Source organism: Neoarius graeffei, chromosome 7, assembly GCF_027579695.1.
Source record: "Neoarius graeffei isolate fNeoGra1 chromosome 7, fNeoGra1.pri, whole genome shotgun sequence".
Taxonomy (NCBI): Eukaryota; Metazoa; Chordata; class Actinopteri; order Siluriformes; family Ariidae; genus Neoarius; species Neoarius graeffei.
This window is the reverse complement of record NC_083575.1, coordinates 79,552,692-79,576,715: the sequence shown is the minus strand read 5'-3', so window position 1 is coordinate 79,576,715 and position 24,024 is coordinate 79,552,692. Positions and strand designations below refer to the sequence as shown.

At 40.4% G+C, this 24,024-nt stretch overlaps 1 protein-coding gene across 5 annotated transcripts in view; it reads left to right on the top strand.

The window, feature by feature from the left end:
• The window catches only part of npnta (nephronectin a), a 188,187-nt gene that overhangs the window by 44,667 nt on the left and 119,496 nt on the right, over positions 1–24,024 (top strand). For 3 of the 5 annotated variants that reach the window (XM_060926467.1, XM_060926468.1, XM_060926465.1), the window contains exon 3: positions 15,760–15,810. The exons of the other annotated variants lie outside the window; for them this stretch is intronic. In XM_060926467.1, coding sequence (XP_060782450.1) covers positions 15,760–15,810 — 51 coding nt within the window. The remainder of the gene's footprint in view (positions 1–15,759; positions 15,811–24,024) is intronic. 5 annotated transcript variants of the gene reach the window in all.

The following is a 24,024-nucleotide window of genomic DNA, read 5'->3' as shown; positions in this document are numbered from 1 at the left end:
GGTTAATTTAGAGCCACCAATTAGCCTAACCTGCATGTCTTTGGACTGTGGGGGAAACCAGAGCACCCAGAGGAAACCCACGCAGACATGGGGAGAACATGCAAACTCTACACAGGCCCCTGTCAGTCACTGGGCACAAACCAAGAACCTTCTTGCTGTGAGCCGACAGTGCTAACCACTACATCACCATGCCACCCATGACAAATCACTGATTACCATTATTCCCAATGACTAATCACAATTGTCCCAAATATCAATCACCAATCACCATTGTTTGCAGTGATCAAACACCATCACCATTATTTATTGTTTCCCCATGGCAAATCACTGATCACCATTGTTTGCCACTGACTGATCACCATTGTCTCCCAATGACCAATCATTGACCACCATTGTCTCCCAGTGACCAATCACTGATCACCATTGTCAGCAACAGCTCATGACTGATCAACATTATTCTCATTGACCAGTAAGTGATCGCCATTGTTTTCCATTGACAAATCACTGATTACCATTATTCCCAATGACTAATTATCACCATTGTCCACAATGACCAATTACTGATGCCCATTGTTCTCAATTACCAATCACCGATTACCATTATTCCTAATGACTAATCACTATTGCCCCAAAGATCAATAACTGATCACCATTGTTTCCTAATGACCAATCATTGGTCATCTTTGCTCTCAGGAATTTTTCCTTGTAAAATATTTTGATATTCAAATGATTGTGACTGATATGGGGAGAGTCCTCTTTTTCTGAAACCACAAATGTACCCTTGGATAGGTTATAAGCTTTTCTGAATTATGTTTTCATCTTGTATTTGACAATGTGAGTAATCATTAAGTTAGGCTGTTTATATAATCAGGCTAATTATCTGATGAATCAACTATAAAAGCATTAAGGCTCGGTGTTCTAACATGTTATCAGGGTGTGTATGGATAGTGTTTTAAAGGAACAGTACTATTGGTGAATGAGGTGTCAGGATATGTGCAGCACATCTTCATGCCAGGTTCGAATATGTCCATTGCTCAAATCCATTACGCTTGCACTGTCTGTTCCACTCTGTGTTCTGTGTGAAACAGGACTCTCTCTCTCTCTCTCTCTCCAGTACTGAGCAAAAGTCTGAGGCACCCTATTATTTTTTTCATACAAATTTTGTTATAGATTTCTATTTTATGACTTCTACGTTGGGCGGCACAGTGGTGTAGTGGTTAGCGCTGTCGCCTCACAGCAAGAAGGTCCGGGTTCGAGCCCCGTGGCCGGCAAGGGCCTTTCTGTGCGGAGTTTGCATGTTCTCCCCGTGTCCGCGTGGGTTTCCTCCGGGTGCTCCAGTTTCCCCCACAGTCCAAAGACATGCAGGTTAGGTTAACTGGTGACTCTAAATTGACCGTAGGTGTGAATGTGAGTGTGAATGGTTGTCTGTGTCTATGTGTCAGCCCTGTGATGACCTGGCGACTTGTCCAGGGTGTACCCCGCCTTTCGCCCGTAGTCAGCTGGGATAGGCTCCAGCTTGCCTGTGACCCTGTAGAACAGGATAAAGCAGCTACAGATAATGAGATGAGATGAGACTTCTACGTTATTGAGTCAGTACAAGGATTTCCAGATGTTCGTTTTCCAGCACAAAATTAAATGTTAGAGAAAAAAAAATTTTTGTATCTGAGCAGCATATCACATAAGGGACCACTTTTCAGATTAAAAAAGGAAAACATAATTAACAAAGGCATCTTTGCTCTATAGCATTTCATTGCATGTGCCTGAGACTTTTGCACAGTTTTTTAGGGTGGCACGGTGGTGTAGTGGTTAGCACTGTCGCCTCACAGCAAGAAGGTTTTGGGTTCGAGCCCAGTGGCTGACGAGGGCCTTTCTGTGTGGAGTTTGCATGTTGTCTGCGTGGGTTTCCTCCGGGTGCTCCGGTTTCCCCCACAGTCCAAAGACATGCAGGTTAGGCTAATTGGTGGCTCTAAATTGACCGTAGGTATGAATGGTTGTTTTACTCTATGTGTCAGCCCTGTGATGATCTGGCGACTTGTTCAGGGTGTACCCCGCCTCTCGCCTGTAGTCAGCTGGGATAGGCTCCAGCTTGTAGAACAGGATAAGTGGCTACAGATAATGAAGATTTATATCTCATCTCATCTCATTATCTCTAGCCGCTTTATCCTTCTACAGGGTCGCAGGCAAGCTGGAGCCTATCCCAGCTGACTACGGGCGAAAGGCGGGGTACACCCTGGACAAGTCGCCAGGTCATCACAGGGCTGACACATAGACACAGACAATCATTCACACTCACATTCACACCTACGGTCAATTTAGAGTCACCAGTTAACCTAACCTGCATGTCTTTGGACTGTGGGGGAAACCGGAGCACCCGGAGGAAACCCACGCGGACACGGGGAGAACATGCAAACTCCGCACAGAAAGGCCCTCGCCGGCCACGGGGCTCGAACCCGGATCTTCTTGCTGTGAGGCGACAGCACTAACCACTACACCACCGTGCCGCCCAAGATTTTTATATATATATATATATATATATATATATATATATATATATAAATAAATAAAATGTTTCTCATTCTGCCTCTGTCACTGTCATTTCAGTTTCTTTTCTTCTCTGTCTCTTTGGATATGTCTCCATCTACCTTTTTGCATCTGTCTCTCAGTATCACTATTCCTGTTTCTGTCAATCTCTCAATATCTCTCTCTAACATGCTGTATCACTTTGTGTTCCTCTTTGTTTTTATCTCTGTCTGTCTGACTACGTTCAGACTGCACCCTGAAACGACCCATATCCGATTTTTTTGCCCATATGCGACCTGTATCCGATTTGTTATTGACAATCTGAACGACACAGATCCGATTTTTTCACATGCGACCCAGGCCGCTTGGATATGTGGTCCTAAATCCGATGCATATCCGTTATTTTCACATGCGACTGCAGTCTGACCGGACAGGTCGCATTCATGCGACCTACACGTCATCAACAAGAGACAAACGTCACTATTCTGCGTTGGCTAATCCCGCCTCTTTGGTGGAAAACAAAAACATTTGTACAGTTTTCAGAATTTAAATATACTTTTATAGAACTGATCAAGCTAATGGTGGATTTGGTAGGGACCTGGATGTTAAATCATCCTGTATTACAAGATTATAAGATTGTTCTGGAAATTTCCAGTAATTTGACACCTTCGGTCTCATTAGTCTGCTGCCCACATTAATCAGATTATTGTGTGAGTTCCGCCGCCGCCACAAAAACCACATCTCCAGGTCTCGCCTCATCTCCATGCTTTACTTGCAAACTTGAAGAGTGTGCTTTTTTTTTTGTTTACGTATTACGTAGATGTGCTTATTACGTGTCAATTTGTGCATGCAGGACACTTTTGGGTCGTTTTCCGTTCATATTGGAGATCGCATACAAGTCTCATATAATTGGTAATGTGAACGGCCTAACAAAAAAAATCGGATTTCACAACAAATCGGATATGGGTCGTTTCAGGTTGCAGTCTGAACGTAGTGTCTGTCTTTCTCTGTCAAGCTGTTTTTCTGTCTGTCTGTCTCTCTTTCTCTCTCTCTGTGTCTTTCTCTCCATGTGATTAGATTTACACTAGGAAGATTAAGCCCGTATTAACTCTCTCTCTGACACGCTCTACTGCTTTGATCCCTCTGGCAGATCCTGAAAGCCAGGAGGATTTGAATCTGTTGGTGAGGCCCTTTCTGCCTGCTTAGTTCCTGATAAGACTACAAAGAAGCCTGAATCAGATTTGAACTTTTAATTGGTAACATAATACACAAACACATCTGGGTGGATATACTGTAAGTGTAGCAGATAGTCAGAAATGAATGCGAATTTGTTTGTGCCTGAAGGAGAATGGGATCAATATCTTCATGTTGATAGACAGTCAGCGTGACAGAAATAAAGCGCAGTACACCCCTTACGGTAAAATTTTAGATGTGATGATACGAGTGCAAGAGGCGCATTTGACCCTGAAACTGCATGTCTGAACTTAAATCAATGCAACATCATGTGACTGTGCTCACATGTTAAATAAATCAATAAAGTCACATGTAAACGTAAACATGTGGATATAAAATCATTGAATCAGCATGGCACAGTGGAGCAGTGGGTCATGTTGCCACCTTGCAGCTCCAGAGCCCCTGGTTTTATCCTGAGCTCGAGTTACCTTCTGTGTGCTGATTTGCATGTTTTTCCTGTATCCATGTGGGTTTCCTCTATGTTCTCTGGGTTCCTACCATCTCACAAAAACATGGAGAATCGGTTACACTAAATTGCCCCGATTGTGAATGGGTGTATTCATTGTGCCCTACCCATCATGGAGATATTCCCCATCTTGCACCCGGTGTTTCTGGGATCGGCTCTGGATCAACCACTACCCTGACCAGGATAGAGAGGTTGCTGAATATCAATGATTAAAATAAAATAATGTCATATCCATCCATCCATCCATCCATCCATCCATCCATTATCTGTAGCCGCTTATCCTGTCCTACAGGATCGCAGGCAAGCTGAAGCCTATCCCAGCTGACTATGGGCGAGAGGCGGGATACACCCTGGACAAGTCTCCAGGTCATCGCAGGGCTGACACATAGACAACCATTCACACCTACGGTCAATTTAGAGTCACCAATTAGCCTAACCTGCATGGCTTTGGACTGTGGGGGAAACCGGAGCACCCGGAGGAAACCCACGCAGACACTGGGAAAACATGCAAACTCCACACAGAAAGGCCCCCGTTGGCTACTGGGCTCGAACCCAGAACCTTCTTGCTGTGAGGTGACCATGCTAACCACTACACCACCGTGCCGCCCGTTATTAGGAGATATTATTACAATATCATCCATTGTGCTCAATAACAGCAACATCTCGCCATGTCTCAACCCAAGCACGAAGTACAGTACTGTGCAAAAGTCTTAGGCGTATGTAAAGAAATGCTGTAGACCAAAAATGGCTTAAAAATAATTAAATGAAGTGTTTCACCATTAAAAAAATACCATAAGCAGTAAGCCATAATAAATGAAACAAAGTCAGTATTTGGTGTGAGACGATTTAGCTGACTATGGGCGAGAGGCGGGGTACACCCTGGACAAGTTGCCAGGTCATTGCAGGGCGAACACATAGACAACCATTCACACCTATGGTCAATTTAGAGTCACCAGTTAACCTAACCTGCATGTCTTTGGACTGTGGGGGAAACCGGAGCACCCGGAGGAAACCCACGCGGACACGGGGAGAACATGCAAACTCCACACAGAAAGGCCCTCGCCGGCCATGGGGCTCGAACCCAGGACCTTCTTGCTGTGAGGCGACAATAATTCCAAAACAGTTGGGACACTGTGTGCAATATAAATAAAAACAGAACGTGAAAATTTGCAAATCATGGAAACCCTATATTTCATTGAAAATAGTACAAAGACAACATATCAAATGTTGAAACGGATACATTTTATTGTTTTTTGAAAAATATATGCTCATTTTGAATTTGATGTCAGCAACATATTTCCAAAAAGTTGGGACAGGGGCAACATAAGACTGAAAAAGTTGTGTAATGCTTAAAAAAAAAAAAAAATTGGTTAATTGGCAACAGGTCATTAACATGATTGGGTATAAAAAGAGCATCCCAGAGAAACGGAGTCTCTCAGAAGTAAAGATGGGGAGGGGTTCACCGCTCTGTGAAAGACTGCGTGGGGAAACAGTGCAATAATTTAAGAATAACGTTCCTCAATGTAAAATTGCAAATAATTTGTGGATCACATCATCTATGGTCCATAATATCATTAAAATATTCAGAGAATCTGGAGAAATCTCTGTATGCAAGAGACAAGGCTGAAAACTGACATTGGATGCCTGTGATCTTCAGGACCCCAGGCAACACTGCATGAAAAGCAGACGTGTCTGTCGTGGAAATCACTGTATGGGCTCAGGAACACTTCAGAAAACCATCATCTGTGAAAACAGTTCATTACTGCATCCACAAATACAAGTTAAAACCAGATATAAACAATATCCAGAAACACCGCCACCTTCTCTGGACCCGAGCTCTTTTACGATGGACTGAGGCAAAGTGGAAAATTGTCCCAAGGTCTGACGACTCAAAAGTAGAAATTATTTTTAGAAATCATGGACACCACGTCCTCCAGGCTAAAGAGGAGAGGGACCATCCAGCTTGTTATCAGTGCACAGTTCAAAAGCCAGCATCTGTGATGGTATGAGGGTGCATTAGTGCACATGACATGGGTAGCTTGTACATCTGGGAAGGCATCATTAATGCTGAATGATATATCCACGTTTCAGAGCAATATGCTGCCATCCAGACAGAACCTTTTTCAGGGAAGGTCTTCCTTCTTTCAGCAAGACAATGCCAAACCGCTTTCTACACATATAACTGCATGGCTCTGTAGTAAGAGTCCAGGTGCTAAACTGGCCTGTCTGCAGTCCAGACTTGCCTCCCATTTAAAACATTTGGCGCATTATGAAGCACAAAATATGACAAAGGAGACCCCAAACTGTTGAGCAACTGAAATTGTATATCAGGCAAGAATGGGACAACATTTCTCTTTTAAAACTACAGCAATTGGTCTCCTCAGTTCACAAACGTTTACAGAGTGTTGTTAAAAGTAGAGCTGATGCAACACAGTGGTAAACATGCCCCTGTCCCAGCTTTTTTGAAACGTGTTGCTGACATCAAATTCAAAATGAGCATATATTTTTCAAAAAACAATAACATTTCTCAGTTTCAACATTTGAGATTTTGTCTTTGTACTATTTTCAATTAAATATAGGGTTTCCATGATATTGCAAAACTTCACATTCTGTTTTTATTTACAGTTTACACAGCGTCCCAATGTTTTTGGAATTGTGGTTGTGTGTGTGTATATATGTCATTGTACAATTAAATTGGATGCAATCCTACCAGTGCAACATTTGCTTATAAAATAAATAAATAAAAATATATCCATATAATATATATTAACAACTTTAAAACTCTAAAAAGACATACACAATCATACAAGACATTCACACACTCTCTTTACAGCTAGACGGCCTTTCGATTTCATAAAATCGCTGAAATTTAGTTCCGTCTGAAATTTGGTCATTGTGATATATGTTTATTTCTGTAATGTCTCAAAAAAAAACAACCCAGGCCATTCTGTGGCTGGGAAGTTATTTAATTTGAGAGGATTCCAGAGAAAATAATGTGCATGAAATCGCTCACTTCATGCAGTCAAGCAGACAGAAAAAGTCAGTGTGCGCATGCGCAGGTTTACCTTCTTCTTTTGGGTTTTACGGCAGCTGGCACCCACAGTGCTGCATTACTGCCATCTACAGGTTGACCTTTGACCGTGCACTGACAGTTCCATCATTCTGTCGCTAAACGAACAGCTGATCACACTGCTCAGATTTTTCAGGTTTAGGCCATAAAAAGAATTTTCCTTGAAATTCAAGTATTTTTGTTTAGTGCACCGAAAACTACTGAATTCAAATCACAGATTTCCAGTTTTATTAGTTTCAAAAAAAAAAAAGAACAGTTAATGAATTTAGAGCCACGTGGCCCTAAATTCTCTGCTATTTTTTCCTGCTTCACCATGACGTAATTCAAGATACTACGTCATGCATCACGTGGTGGGCTTTCCCCGTTCGCGCAAGGCATTGTGGGGTACAAATTTGAAACAGGAGAGAAAAATGGAGGACATGAGTGTGCGAATGAAACGTGAAAGACCGACTACAGTAATGGAAAGCGAGAAGAAAAGACGTTATGTTATATACAAAGGAAGGGAAACACAGGACCAAACTAATAAATGCTGGCGGTCAGTGAGCACCTCGGTATGATCAGCTGTTCGTTTAGCAACAGAATGATGGAACCGTCAGTGTACGGTTAAAGGTAAACCTGTAGATGGCAGTAATGCAACACTGTGGATGCCAGCTGCTGTAAAACCCAAAAGAAGAAGAAGGTAAACCTGCGCATGCGCACACGGACTTCCTCTGTCTGCTTGACTGCGAGAAGCAAGTGATTTCATGCCCATTAATTGCCAGGGAATCAACGTATATCACAATGACCAAATTTCAGAGGGAACTAAATTTCACCGATTTTCTGAAATCGAAAGGCCGTCTAGCTTTAACGTGTTTGAGATCAAACAGTAAATAGTGAATAATAATACAGTAAATAGCTCTATTCCACACCACAACTGTAGTAATCCATATTATGTCAAGAACCGCTCAACTAAGTAAAGAGAAACGACATCCATCATTACTTTAAGACAGGAAGTGACTTTTAATTCATAAAAATAAAGACCTCTGAATTAGAAGACGTGTCTAAACTTTTAACTGCTACTGGATATTGCCGAGCAATGTATCAAACCTTCACTCTAATGCTCTGTATGTCACGTTCTGCATCAATGTATTTTTCTACCACTACACTATTTGAATAAGAGTGATATAATAATTAATTTTACAACTATATGGATATAAACTTGCCAGGCTGAATTCACATGGTACGGTAATGTGGGTATTTTCAAAAATCCCAGCATTCTCAGTAATCTAAAGAATTTACAGCTTAAACACTATCCACATTTTGAAAATATTTGCATTACTGTACCACCTTACCAAGTGACCTGCAAGCCTGATTGTGTTTGTAAAGAAGAGGAAATGTTTGATGATTCTGGTAAGTCTAATCGTGTTAATAATGTTATGGAACAAATGTGCAAATATGTTTCGAAAAGTAGCAGAATGATTTAATATATATATTTTATTCAAATAATGTAGTAGTAGAGGTTAGCTTGGTTAATATATGTTGATGCAGGATGTAGCATCCAGCGCATTTGAGTGAAAAGTTTAAAGGAGAACTGAAGTCATTTTTAAACTTGCTTTATTTCTTAATTAACGTGTTATTCAATTACGTTTTCGGTTTTAGTAACCTTATATCGTGACTCATATTGGCAACTAATTGAAATTAAATATTATACTTATCGTGCTTTTCGGTTTTTAGCCATGTTGAATTTAGTTCGTTTGGTCGACGGCAGGCGTCGCTTATCTATGCGATCTTCACGAGACTTGTGCGAGACTTCGAAACGTGAAGAAATGTCAGCCAGGTGTCAGTGCCGCCATTTTGAAAACTGTTTTCCAAATGAAATATTGCACAAAAACGAGTTTAAATGACGATTACTGCCTACTTTTTTTTTTTCAAACTTTCCTGATCGCTATCAAAACAAACAAAACTTCCGGCTTGATTCCATCAGCATTCGAAAGAGGGCGCGCGCGTCTTTTGACAATGTTGGCAGATGTCGGTCACTTTGATTTCCGCTGTACGTTTTACTTCCGTCCTACGATGTCTCGCACAGGTCTCAACGAATCTCGTTTACGGCCATTGCTTTGACATATGGACTGACACAGAGCATATTTCAAACACTCATAACTTGCTATAGCAGTGACAAAATAGCGATCAAAAATGCATTCCGATTAGGGCTGTGCGATATGGGAAAAAATGAATATCCCGATACATTTTCTCCATTTCACGATATACAATATATATCTCGATATATTTAAATCTCCTCTAAAGGACCCCATGAAATTTAACTTTTACTCTTTACTGTTTTCACTACAATCCCTGCAGATTAAATAACATTCTTGGTTAACTTTACAGGTGGTTTTCAACAACACATTTTAAATTTTCATGTTAGTGATTAATCACAATTGAATTGAAATAAGACTATTTTTATTCAACAAAGACGTGGCACAAACTGCAAAAACAATCTTGAAAATTGCAACAAAGGGGCAACACAATACAGAGCTGCTCAGAGCTCAAACCAATAAAGTGCAAGCTCAACACTGAGAAAGACATTTAGCTTAAATAAGAAAAGTGCTCTTTTATTAAATTATTTTAAAAAATAGATCTCCAAGCTATTAACCTGACTACTGAGAACCACTGGAACATTCACAATAGAGAGAGAGATTGAGGGAGAGAAGAGAGAGAGAGATCTGCAAAACATCATTTTTCTCTTTGCACACTTTTGAACTGAATGTTTTCTGGCTCTGCCTCTCAGATGTGTATAATTCCGGTATTGCCTTCTCTGTAAAATGTCTGCGACCAGGCAACTCATGTTTGGGATCGAGTGTGTTTAGTAATTTTTGGAAGCCTGGTTTTTCCACTATACTAATTGGGATCATGTCTTCAGCAATGAAGTTAGTGATTGCATCCTTTATAGCTCTCCATCTCTGACTCGGTTTCTCATATGGGGGGGGGGCTTTGGAGAACGAGGCCGCTATGGTCATTTGTTTAGCTCGTGGGGGGGTTTTAGCTCGTGGGCAAGTAGTTCGGAGTTTAAGAGACTCTTCATGCTGTACCAGGTGAGTTTCAGGTGATGGAACATATTTGTAGTGCTGCTGCCTTTCGTGATGACAGGGTTTTTTTTTTTTTGCACACTTTACAAACTGGCATTTGCTGTTCCACGTCCTCCTCGCGATATCCAAAAAATGCCAGTTGACTGACCCCTAACTAGTTCTTTTAGGAAGTAATTTGTCGCTGAAATTGACAGAGCTTACACGGTAGCCTATGCAACACCAGCGATTGCACGAACTGAGTCAACGCTGTAAACCGGAACCAGGTAATCTTCCCGCCGGCAGTGTTGCCAGATACTGCTAACGTTTTCCAGCTCAAAATATGTTCAAAACCCGCCAAAACGCACTTAAAACCGCCCAATCTGGCAACACAACCGAAACTAGAAAATCTTCCCGGAAGTTCCTTTCAGCACTGAGATGTCGCCCGGGATTGGTTGGCGAGTGCGTGACGTTATTGTTTTCTTTACCCTTAGGCAGCCTCTCACGTTACTGCCTGAGGGACAGGGAGAAAACCACCAGGAAATGTTTGAAACAAACACGAAACGAATGCAAGTCGGAAGATGACCATAAAATACTCGATAGTTATGATATAATAATTTTATGTATCGCACACAGAGTTTTCGCGATATATCGAGTATATTCGATATATCGCACAGCTCTAATTCCTATATTTAATAACATGAGATAAATAGAATTTTGATTATAAAAAATTTGCCTTCAGTTCTCCTTTAATTATTTGATAATCTGCTGTGAGACCTGGTTGGATTTTTCACATGTGAGGTTCTCAAATGTGTTGCACCCAGGGACTGTCTGATAAATCCCACAGGCTCACATGAGCACATTTATTTCATCAACATAATACAACTATTCAGATATTAGCCACAATAAAACGTGTACAATCTATGCTCACTGGCCACTTTATTAGGAACACCCATCCACCTGCTGTTTGATGCAGTTCTGTAATCAGCCGATCCCTTGGCAGCAGCACAATGCACCAAATCATGCAGATACAAATCAAGAGCTTCAGTTACTGTTCACTTCTTCAAACATCAGAATGGGAAAAATTGTGATCTCAAAGTACGACTTTCACTGTGGCATGGCTGTTGGTTTGAGCCAGATGGACTGGTTTGAGTATTTCAGAAACTGCTGATCTCCTGGGGTTTCACACACAACAGTCTCTAGAGTTTACACAGACAGAATGGTGTGAAAAACAAACAAAAAATTGAGTGAGTGTGGGTGGAAACGTCTTGTTGATCAGAGAGGTCAGGGGAAAATGGCCAGATAGGTTCGAGCTTTTTTTGCCAGGAAGGATATATGGTGCGTTCATGTGCTATGGGAATTATGGTAAATACCAAACGCCGACATGGAAAGCACACATGAACGCCCCCTCTTGTGGTATTTTCCACTGGGCAACTCGTAGAAAATTTTGATACACGAGTTGCCGAGATGAGATGAACTTTAACCTTTTCAACATGGCGGCGAGCGGTACAAGACTAGCTTATGAACCAAGAAAGAAGTGGTTTTCACCTACGGAAAGCTGACTCTCACCTTTAAACGAGTCATGTTATGTATATTATATTATTATAATACGTATATTATAGCCTAATACAAAATATTCTGTGGCTGTCCAAAGAACGCCAACAATGATCTAGATACTGGCTACTCTCATTGTGGCTACAGCCAAATTTCCAAAAACTGCATGGCATTCAATGTGTTAAGAAAATCTCTACTTGTCATGATCAGGAAATATTCAGCATTTTTTGACTTTTGATAACTCATATTCCTGCTGCAGCTGATGAACAAGGCAATCTATAATTGTTTTAGCCAAATAACAGGCCTGATTCTGAATCTGGCCTGATTCTGAATCCACCATCTTTAATTTGTCAACAACAACAAAAGCGTGTGAACACAACACACTGGTAAATACCACTTCCCAACTGGAAAATATCATCTTCCCATAGCACATGAACGCAGCAATAGTAACTCACAGCAACTCTTTACAACCATGGTGAGCAGAAAAGCATCTCGGCATGCAGTAGCAGAAGACCACATTGGGTTCCAGTCCTGCCAGCCAAGAACAAGATGCTATTAAAGTGGCCGGTGGGTGTATATTGGGTATTTATTAGAGCCTTAAAAAATTCCTAACTGTTCCACCTTCAGAACACATTAATGACATCCAAGTGACATTATTTATGGGTGACTTGTTTTTGAGTTATTGAGGTTTGGATTAAACCCATCAATTCAAATGACCAGTCAAATATCCTAATAACTAGAATAACTCAATAATTGTAACAGCTTTTTATAATGATGGGTTGTGATTTCCACCACTGTAACAAAATTAGAAAATCATTGACTTTTTGCTGATGCTTCACACACCCCTGGTGGTCACTGGATCCCAGTTTGAGAGGCAGTGTTCTCAGGAACACATTGTGTGCAGGTATGCTTGTTTTATTCTGTCGCATTCAATGTGGAAACACATTAATAAAAATAATGCCTTTATTTAAACCGAAAGCTCAATATTCACTAAAACATTGAGACATTACATATCTTGGTGAAGGTTTGATGCAGTCTCATTACCGTATGTTCCGTCACTGATTTGGGTTTCACTGTTATACTCCAACAGTGGTGGACTGTTACTATTAGAGCTGGGACTTCAGCTCAGCCAAAAACTTAGCCAGACACACCAACAAAGCAACAGGGCAAAGGATTCTTCCCACTCGCTCCATTGTGTGTACAACCCCGATTCCAAAAAAGTTGGGACAAAGTACAAATTGTAAATAAAAACGGAATGCAATTATGTGGAAGTTTCAAAATTCCATATTTTATTCAGAATAGAACATAGATGACATATCAAATGTTTAAACTGAGAAAATGTATCATTTAAAGAGAAAAATTAGGTGATTTTAAATTTCATGACAACAACACATCTCAAAAAAGTTGGGACAAGGCCATGTTTACCACTGTGAGACATCCCCTTTTCTCTTTACAACAGTCTGTAAACGTCTGGGGACTGAGGAGACAATTTGCTCAAGTTTAGGGATAGGAATGTTAACCCATTCTTGTCTAATGTAGGATTCTAGTTGCTCAACTGTCTTAGGTTTTTTTTTTGTCGTATCTTCCGTTTTATGATGCGCCAAATGTTTTCTATGGGTGAAAGATCTGGACTGCAGGCTGGCCAGTTCAGTACCCGGACCCTTCTTCTACGCAGCCATGATGCTGTAATTGATGCAGTATGTGGTTTGGCATTGTCATGTTGGAAAATGCAAGGTCTTCCCTGAAAGAGAAGATGGGATGGGAGCATATGTTGCTCTAGAACCTGGATATACCTTTCAGCATTGATGGTGTCTTTCCAGATGTGTAAGCTGCCCATGCCACACGCACTAATGCAACCCCATACCATCACAGATGCAGGCTTCTGAACTGAGCACTGATATCAACTTGGGTCGTCCTTCTCCTCTTTAGTCCGACTGACACGGCGTCCCTGATTTCCATAAAGAACTTCAAATTTTGATTCGTCTGACCACAGAACAGTTTTCCACTTTGCCACAGTCCATTTTAAATGAGCCTTGGCCCAGAGAAGACGTCTGCGCTTCTGGATCATGTTTAGATACGGCTTCCTCTTTGAACTATAGAGTTTTAGCTGGCAACGGCGGATGGCACAGTGAATTGTGTTCACAGATAATGTTCTCTGGAAATATTCCTGACCCCATTTTGTGATTTCCAATACAGAAGCATGCCTGTATGTGATGCAGTGCCGTCTAAGGGCCCGAAGATCACGGGCACCCAGTATGGTTTTCCGGCCTTGACCCTTACGCACAGAGATTCTTCCAGATTCTCTGAATCTTTTGATGATATTTTGCACTGTAGATGATATGTTCAAACTCTTTGCAATTTTACACTGTCGAACTCCTTTCTGATATTGCTCCACTATTTGTTGGCGCAGAATTTGGGGGATTGGTGATCCTCTTCTCATCTTTACTTCTGAGAGCCGCTGCCACTCCAAGATGCTCTTTTTATACCCAGTCATGTTAATGACCTATTGCCAATTGACCTAATGAGTTGCAATTTGGTCCTCCAGCTGTTCCTTTTTTGTACCTTTAACTTTTCCAGCCTCTTATTGCCCCTGTCCCAACTTTTTTGAGATGTGTTGCTGTCATGAAATTTCAAATGAGCCAATATTTGGCATGACATTTCAAAATGTCTCACTTTTGACATTTGATATGTTGTCTATGTTCTATTGTGAATACAATATCAGTTTTTGAAATTTGTAAATTATTGCATTCTGGTTTTATTTACAATTTGTATTTTGTCCCAACTTTTTTGGAATCGGGGTTGTAGTTGTCAATGTTGATTTTAAAAATAACTAAGTAAATTACATAGGGAAGTGAATACTTAAATCTGAGTGAAAAATACTGTAGCGAGTGTGTGGAATAAGAGTCTGGAGACAGAAATCTTAGTTTTTCAGTTGTTAGCCTGTGCTACTTACTCTCGATAGCATTGGCTTGACTGCTTTATTAGCATTCGCTAACACTACTGATGAATGCTACACCGGCTGGAAGGTGACTTCACTGCTGTTCTGATGGTGCCGAGTCGCGGTTAAGCTCGTGTTGGCCTTTGAGAAGGCCGAGGGTAATACATTTTTGGTCCCTCCCATTATAAATCAAAATCTGATTGGTTCATTCATCTGTCACTTCCTATATAAACATACACTGCCCTGGCTTTCTGTCCCGGCGGGCGATGAAGTCCTAACCAATGAGTGAGCAGCTCTAAACAAACAAAAGAATCTCATTGGATAACTCTATTTTAATGTTTTCAGGACAGTAACCCTTTCATTTCTGAAGCAAATTTGATAGAAAATGAGGCCAAATTAGAATCATAAGAGAATAATTATCATGAAAGAATGAAAACAATTAAAGAATGAAAGAAATTAAATGTAACATTTGAAATGCTGATATGTTTGGGCCTTCTCTGAAGGATTAGAAGGCCCTGACGGTTCCTATCTGTACTCCAATACTCTGAGTCTCAGGCTGTACAGAATGTGCTTACGTTTCTTGGCTCAATATCTTTGTGCATGGCAAGATTTGTAAATTTTAATAAGGTACTTGGGTTATCAAGGCTCAAGGACCCTTTTTAATCCCATAATCAAGCCATTCTCTCTGCACTGCGTACCTAATGTTCTTGCTTCTTTCACCAAATGAAATGTGAGAGACTGCACGTATGTACGTGTGTGTGTGTGTGTGTGTGTGTGTGTGTGTGAGAGAGAGAGAGAGAGAGAGAGAGAGCGTGGGTGTGTTTGTTTGCACTGTATATGTGCTGATGTCCTTAACGGCATGGCTCCTATGTAATGTTTTCAGCTTGTCTTCCCCTCCCTCGTCTCCTTTTTTTTTTGTTGGCCGTTTGTTTTGCAGCACTCTACACCTTAACCAACAGGGTAATCGGGATAAGGTGCCAGGCCAAAGGTTAGCATCAAATATTCCCTTTTGCAATCATCTCTGCTTAATATGTTTGTGAGGAGCCCATCCTTTGGCTCCTCACTTCCTGTTTATTTATAGCGCTCACTCATGCTCAGTGCACATGCTGATTTCCTGTGAACATTACCCACCTGCTGCTGCAGCCTCTGTTTGCATTGCTGTGCTCGAGGAGCCAGGATTTGCTCCAAAACAACACTATTCTATATAATAGAGTCTCGGAAATAGAGTTCTCCTGCAAGTGGATGGAAATTAGAAGGCTGTTTAGATAAAATATATTATTCTATCTACATTCACTGGATATGAGCAATCGCACGCTCTGATTGGCTACTCTACAACTCTCCTGAGGCTATCAGCTCATATACCGTGAGTAGAGGGGGAAAAAAAAAAAGGCGGAGCATGGTGCTGAACCAACTGAGGACGAAATAAAATCTCTACTCGAAAACAAAACCCTAAAAATACAAAATATGGAATAAAAGTATTTGATAGTAAGAGCTTTTTTTTTAATTTTCCAAGAATTATTATTATTATAGCATTTTCACAAATTGTTACTGTCATTTCACCGGTTTTTTGTTTGCATTCTAAGCAGAAATGATTTTGTTAGATGTTTTGTATAAAGTTTTTATTTATTCTCATCTCATCTCATTATCTCTAGCCGCTTTATCCTGTTCTACAGGGTCACAGGCAAGCTGGAGCCTATCCCAGCTGACTACGGGCGAAAGGCGGGGTACACCCTGGACAAGTCGCCAGGTCATCACAGGGCTGACACATAGACACAGACAACCATTCACACTCACATTCACACCTACGGTCAATTTAGAGTCACCAGTTAACCTAACCTGCATGTCTTTGGACTGTGGGGGAAACCGGAGCACCCGGAGGAAACCCACGCGGACACGGGGAGAACATGCAAACTCCGCACAGAAAGGCCCTCGCCGGCCACGGGGCTTGAACCCGGACCTTCTTGCTGTGAGGCGACAGCGCTAACCACTACACCACCGTGCCGCCCGTTTTTATTTATTGAATTTGCAAAAAATAAAAATGCTTTGTTTCTTAAGGGCGGCACGGTGGTGTGGTGGTTAGCGCTGTCGCCTCACAGCAAGAAGGTCCGGGTTCGAGCCCCGTGGCCGGCGAGGGCCTTTCTGTGCGGAGTTTGGATGTTGTCCACGTGGGTTTCCTCCGGGTGCTCCGGTTTCCCCCACAGTCCAAAGACATGCAGGTTAGGTTAACTGGTGACTCTAAATTGACCGTAGGTGTGAATGTGAGTGTGAATGGTTGTCTGTGTCTATGTGTCAGCCCTGTGATGACCTGGCGACTTGTCCAGGGTGTACCCCGCCTTTCGCCCGTAGTCAGCTGGGATAGGCTCCAGCTTGCCTGCGACCCTGTAGAACAGGATAAAGCGACTAGAGATAATGAGATGAGATGAGATGCTTTGTTTCTTGAAATCCAGTGAATGTGGATAGAATAAAACAGTTATTCTACTCAATCTCGTCGTACATGGACTATAGCTGACTCGGTGCTAGGCACCTCATCAGTTATCAGCTCTTGTACGACTCGATTTCATGGAATAACTGTTATATGTATCATAATACATGCATAAGCATTGAACACCATAAAGAATAATGCATGAGTGAATCACTCTCTCTGATAATTAAAGTTAGTTAATTGTACTTTTAGGGCTTGTATGTACTCGATATAATGGCTTAAATGTGGAAAAGAAACTGAGCATGGCATAAATATCAAAAACAAACTTTATGTGCAGTATTGTTATGATACCTAGTATGTATTACTATATTTAATAAACAGTACTGTGCAAAAGTCTTCGGCACATGTAAAGAAATGCTGTAGACCAAAAATGGCTTAAAAAGTAATGAAATGAAATTATTCACCATTTAAAAAAAATACTAGAAGCAGTAAGCTATAATAAATGAAACAAAGTCAGTATTTGGTATGAGGCGACCCTTTGCTTTAAAAAATAACAGTACTCTCAGGTACAGTGAGTGCAGTTTTATGCGGAAATGAGCTGTAGGTTTTACTGAGCATCTTACAGAACCAGCCACAGTTCTTCTGGACACTTTGACTGTCACACTAACTTAATTTTGCACCAAAACCCAGCAGCCTTCATTATGTTTTCTTTTTTAATCTGAAAAGTGCTCTCTTATGGAATATGCTGCTCAGATACAAACTTTTTTTTCTGTAACATTTAATTTTGTGCTGGAAAACAAACTTTTGGACTCTAAAATGTGTTTGTACTGACTCGATAATGTAGAAGTTGTAAAATAGAAATCTATAACAAAGTTTGTATGAAAAAAAAAATAGGGTGCCGAAGACTTTTGCACAGTAATATATGTGTTATACAGTACATGCGTTATAGTGTTAATGCAATAATTATACATGTTTTCAATGTTTTTTCAATCTTATTCAATTCTTATGAGGGTGTTCTAAAGTCCCAAGTTTACCCAAATGAAAGATTTCATCATATCGCAGGTTCTGACACATGCTATTCATTTATTATTATCCACTATTATCCATACAGGACACTTTTTCGATGGAATAAAAACGTGTTCTATTCCCTTCTAGCGGGTTCCATTCATTTGGTTTGATAGCATGCAATATTGTTCGCATATCGCTTATCCTATGTGTATTATGTCACTCTATCCAATGGAGAATGAGCGTCGAATATGGTTTACAATATTGCATGGTTGTCAAGACAACACGACATCACACGTCAGAAACGTAAAACTTCTGTTCTAGTGAGCGGCTGTGACAATTTGTAAACAAACATGGCTGCCAGGTTTACTTTGTTAAATACGGAAGATTTTGAGAGAATTTTTAAAGAGAAAGATGCGTTGAACACCCGAAAGGAATGTATAATAATAATAATAATAATATTATTGGTGGGCGGCACGGTGGTGTAGTGGTTAGCGCTGTCGCCTCACAGCAAGAAGGTCTGGGTTCGAGCCCCGTGGCCGGCAAGGGCCTTTCTGTGTGGAGTTTGCATGTTCTCCCCGTGTCCGCGTGGGTTTCCTCCGGGTGCTCCGGTTTCCCCCACAGTCCAAAGACATGCAGGTTAGGTTAACTGGTGACTCTAAATTGACCGTAGGTGTGAATGTGAGTGTGAATGGTTGTCTGTGTCTATGTGTCAGCCCTGTGATGACCTGGCAACTTGTCCAGGGTGTACCCCGCCTTTCGCCCATAGTCAGCTGGGATAGGCTCCAGCTTGCCTGCGACCCTGTAGAAGGATAAAGCGGCTAGAGATAATGAGATGAGATAATATTGGCTGTTGTTTTTTCGTGGTATATCAGATATATTCCATTCAGCTAACACAATATTGACTGAGTCGAAGACGAGTTCAGTATCATGCCAGCTGAAAGTCCTTATGTTCTGTCATATCAATACATTTCCATTTAGTTAAAAATTTTTTTTACATCATCTTTCGAATATCCAAGGAGAATTTCTTGAGCATAGCTGAAAATGCTAATTTTTTTCCTCATAACTGTAGTATGAGGTCCTTCAATTTTCTTAAATCAAAATAAAGCACTTTAACCTTATAAAGCATACAGCATACAACATTATACAGCGGTGCTTGAAAGTTTATGAACCCTTTAGAATTTTCTATATTTCTGCATAAATATGACCAAAAGCATCATCAGATTTTCACACAAGTCCTAAAAGTAGATAAAGAGGACCCAGTTAAACAAATGAGACAAAAATATTATACTTGGTCATTTATTTATTGAAGAAAATGATCCAATATTACATATCTGTGAGTGGCAAAAGTATGTGAACCTCTAGGATTAGCAGTTAATTTGAAGGTGAAATTAGAGTCAGGTGTTTTCAGTCAATGGGATGACAATCAGGTGTGAGTGGGCACCCTGTTTTATTTAAAGAACAGGGATCTATCAAAGTCTGATCTTCACAACACATGTTTGTGGAATTGTATCATGGCATGAACAAAAGAGATTTCTGAGGACCTCAGAAAAAGCGTTGTTGATGCTCATCCGGCTGGAAAAGGTTACAAAACCATCTGTAAAGAGTTTGGACTCCACCAATCCACAGTCAGACAGATTGTGTACAAATGGAAGAAATTCAAGTCCATTGTTACCCTCCCCAGGAGTGGTCGACCAACAAAGATCACTCCAAGAGCAAGGCGTGTAATAGTTGGCGAGGTCACAAAGGACCCCAGGGTAACTTCTAAGAAACTGAAGACCTCTCTCACATTGGCTAATGTTCATGAGTCCACCATCAGGAGAACACTGAACAACAATAGTGTGCATGGCAGGGTTGCAAGGAGAAAACCACTGCTCTCCAAAAAGAACGTTGCTGCTCGTCTGCAGTTTGCTAAAGATCACATGGACAAGCCAGAAGGCTATTGGGAAAATATTTTGTGGACGGATGAGACCAAAAATAGAACTTTTTGGTTTAAATGAGAAGTGTTATATTTGGAGAAAGGAAAACACTGCATTCCAGCATAAGAACCAGCATCTGTGAAACATGGTGGTGGTAGTATCATGGTTTGGGCCTGTTTTGCTGCATCTGGGCCAGGACGGCTTGCCATCATTGATGGAACAATGAATTCTGAATTATACCAGCGAATTCTAAAGGAAAATGTCAGGACATCTGTCCATGAACTGAATCTCAAGAGAAGGTGGGTCATGCAGCAAGACAACGACCCTAAGCACACAAGTCGTTCTACCAAAGAATGGTTAAAGAAGAATAAAGTTAATGTTTTGGAATGGCCAAGTCAAAGTCCTGACCTTAATCCAATCGAAATGTTGTGGAAGGACCTGAAGCAAGCAGTTCATGTGAGGAAACCCACCAACATCCCAGAGTTGAAGCTGTTCTGTACGGAGGAATGGGCTAAAATTCCTCCAAGCCGGTGTGCAGGACTGATCAACAGTTAGCGGAAACGTTTATTTGCAGTTATTGGTGCACAAGGGGGTCACACCAGATACTGAAAGCAAAGGTTCACATACTTTTGCCACTCACAGATATGTAATATTGGATCATTTTCCTCAATAAATAAATGAGCAAGTATAATATTTTTGTCTCATTTGTTTAACTGGGTTCTCTTTATCTACTTTTAGGACTTGTGTGAAAATCTGATGATGTTTTAGGTCATATTTATGCAGAAATATAGAAAATTCTAAAGGGTTCCCAAACTTTCAAGCACCACTGTACATCTCTACATCCTCAGAACACTGATATAAGCTGTTCTTCCCCCCGTGCATCATTTCTATCTCTCTATATAATATATTTACTTTTTATCTCCAGTCGTGTTCTTGCTATCTGATTGCTTTGTGCATAGATTTAAATCCTATGCTGTTCAATAATCAAATGAATACCAAGATTTCTTTAAGCAGTGCAAACATAATAATAGTCTAATAATATTTCAGCTTCATTTTATAAATGCCACATGACCATAACCACAAGAGTACAAATATAGAGTAGAGCTGTGCACACCTCGTTACCTTCGACTCATTTTCTTTACCTCGCACACTCTTCATGCTGTTTTTTTCTGTCACTTATTTAATTTACACAACAGCAGTGAAATTCATTCTCACTGGGCTCCTGAGTGTTGTTAAATGTTGGTCTTCTCTGAATGGGTGCTATATTTACCAGTCATAACTTGGAGCTAACATTTTAGTCATGTTCGTTCATCTTGATTTATGTTGCTGTCATACACTCTCAGAAAATAAAGCATCGTATTGTACCTTTAGGAGTACAATGGCTCGTCACTGCAGCAGTACTGTCTAAGGTACTTATTTGTACCCTTTATACACCACCTAGGAACCTCTATGTAGCTTTTCCGCCCTAAAAAGGTACACATAGTTACCTTGAGGTCCAATAATGAGCCCTAAGGGGTACAATAGTCTAGACTGGATCTTGGGGGATAGAAATGGACTCCTACTGCACCCCTATTTCTGTCAGTGTATTTCTAAACTTCTCAGGAGAGTGTCTAGGGTACGAGGCAGTCTGAGGCAGTGGATAACGTTCTGTCCTAGTGAATTAAGCATTGTGATCAAATCTCAGGACTTTAAAGGAGAACTGAAGTCATTTTTAAACTTGCTTTATTTCTTAATTAACGTGTTATTCAGTTACGTTTTTGGTTTTACGGTAGTAACCTTATATCGTGACTCGTATTGGCAACTAATTGCAATTAAATATTCTACTTATCGGCCTATTCGGTTTTTAGCCATGTTGAATTTAGTTCGTTTGGTCCACGGCAGGCGTCGCTTATCCGCGCGATCTTCACGAGACTTGTGCGAGACTTCGAAACGTGAAGAAGTGTCAGCCAGGTGTCAGTGCCGCCATTTTGAAAACTGTTTTCCAAACGAAATATTGCACAAAAACGAGTTTAAATGACGATTACTGCCGACTTTTTTTTTTCAAACTTTCCTGATTGCTATCAAAACAAACAAAACTTCCTGCTTGATTTCATCAGCATTCGAAAGAGGGCGCGCGCGTCTTTTGACAACCCCTGTGTCTGAAATCGCTCCCTACTCACTATATAATGCGGACGCCATTTTGTAGTGCTGTCCGAAACCTTAGTGAGGATTATTTACACCCTATATAGTGCACTCAGTGTCCCACAATGCATCACGAAAAGGAGTGGTCACTAACCAAAGCAATAGATCCCATCATGCATTGCGGTCGCGCTGAAAGAAATCAAATTAAAAGTCTCAAATTTGATTTAATAAAAGGCAGCGGCAAAGGAGAAAGTATTCAGCCTTGATTTAAAAAGAACTGAAAGATGCAGCAGACACAAAGTATTTGGGTTGTTTTACAATCAGGGTACGCAAGCTAAAAATCACATTTAACACTTATCTTCAATATCAAAAGGCTTGACTAAATAAACTTGGTTGTTTATTGTAGCCCTGTGATAGCTCTATTTACCATGCAAAAAAAATTTGGTGATAACGTTATTTTTGGTGAATGTATGGCAATATATGTCATATTTAGCAAAATTACTCGTGTCATTTAGAAAAAGTGCTTTTTTGACCACAGGTAGCTCCAAAAGGGATGCGCTTAAATCATTCTTTATACCATAAAACACATATTTGGTTCCATATCATTGGAAACATAGTTAAGTTTTAATGTTGAATGCCAGTAAGTTTTCAGACTATTTTGATCAAATTAGTATGTAATTGTGTCAAAAAAATGTCCTCTCCGAGACAGCTAATTTTCCAATATAAAACAACGTATCTAAAATTATTATTTTCATCCTAAAATGTGGTCAAGATATTGGGACATAAATATTAGAGACAACTAACACAAAGCTTACAGCCTTATATTTAAAAGCACTATGGAAGTAGTGGATTCTGAATTGTCAAAAAAAAAAAATGTCCTCTCCGAGAATCACTTCATTTGTTTCTCCCATCTTATAGCAGATTACACAAAACTACCATACACGTGTCAAAAAATGACCTGAAATCTGTTCTTTAACTTGTCCTTCACTTAAAAACTGGTACAAGAATCAGTTTGAATCAATTTGAATTTTGGACCCCTGTGACACAAACTTTGTACCCTGATTGTAAAACAACCCATTTTGTATTTATTAATGTGAGAAATGCGCTCAGTACAATATGGATTTATCACAAACCTACATGCATGTATTTATTATTTTGAAAACCCACCAGCCGGCTGATCTGGCACGTTTTAATTGTGCGACAGTAATGACGTAAATACCAGCGCGACAGAGTAGTGTCCGAAAGTGTTTTTTTTTTTTTTCATTTTACCAATGAGCTCACTATATAGTCCTCTATAGAGTAATTCCTTATATAGGGAGTAGTGAACGAGTGAGCCATTTCGGACACAGGGAACGTTGGCAGATGTCGGTCACTTTGATTTCCGCTGTACGTTTTACTTCCGTCCTACGATGTCTTGCACAGGTCTCAACGAATCTCGTTTACGGCCATCGCTTTGACATATGGACTGATATATTACAGAGCATATTTCAAACACTCATAACTTGCTATAGCAGTGACAAAACAGCGATCAAAAATGCATTCCGATATTTAATAACATGAGAGAAATAGGATTAAAGGAGAACTGAAGGCAAATTTTTATGATCAAAATTCTATTTCTCTCATGTTATTAAATATCGTTTTGATCATAAAAAATTTGCCTTCAGTTCTCCTTTAATCGAGTGACCTTTTGAACAAGCCTCCTGATCATTACCTATGTTTTGAATCCTGACGACAA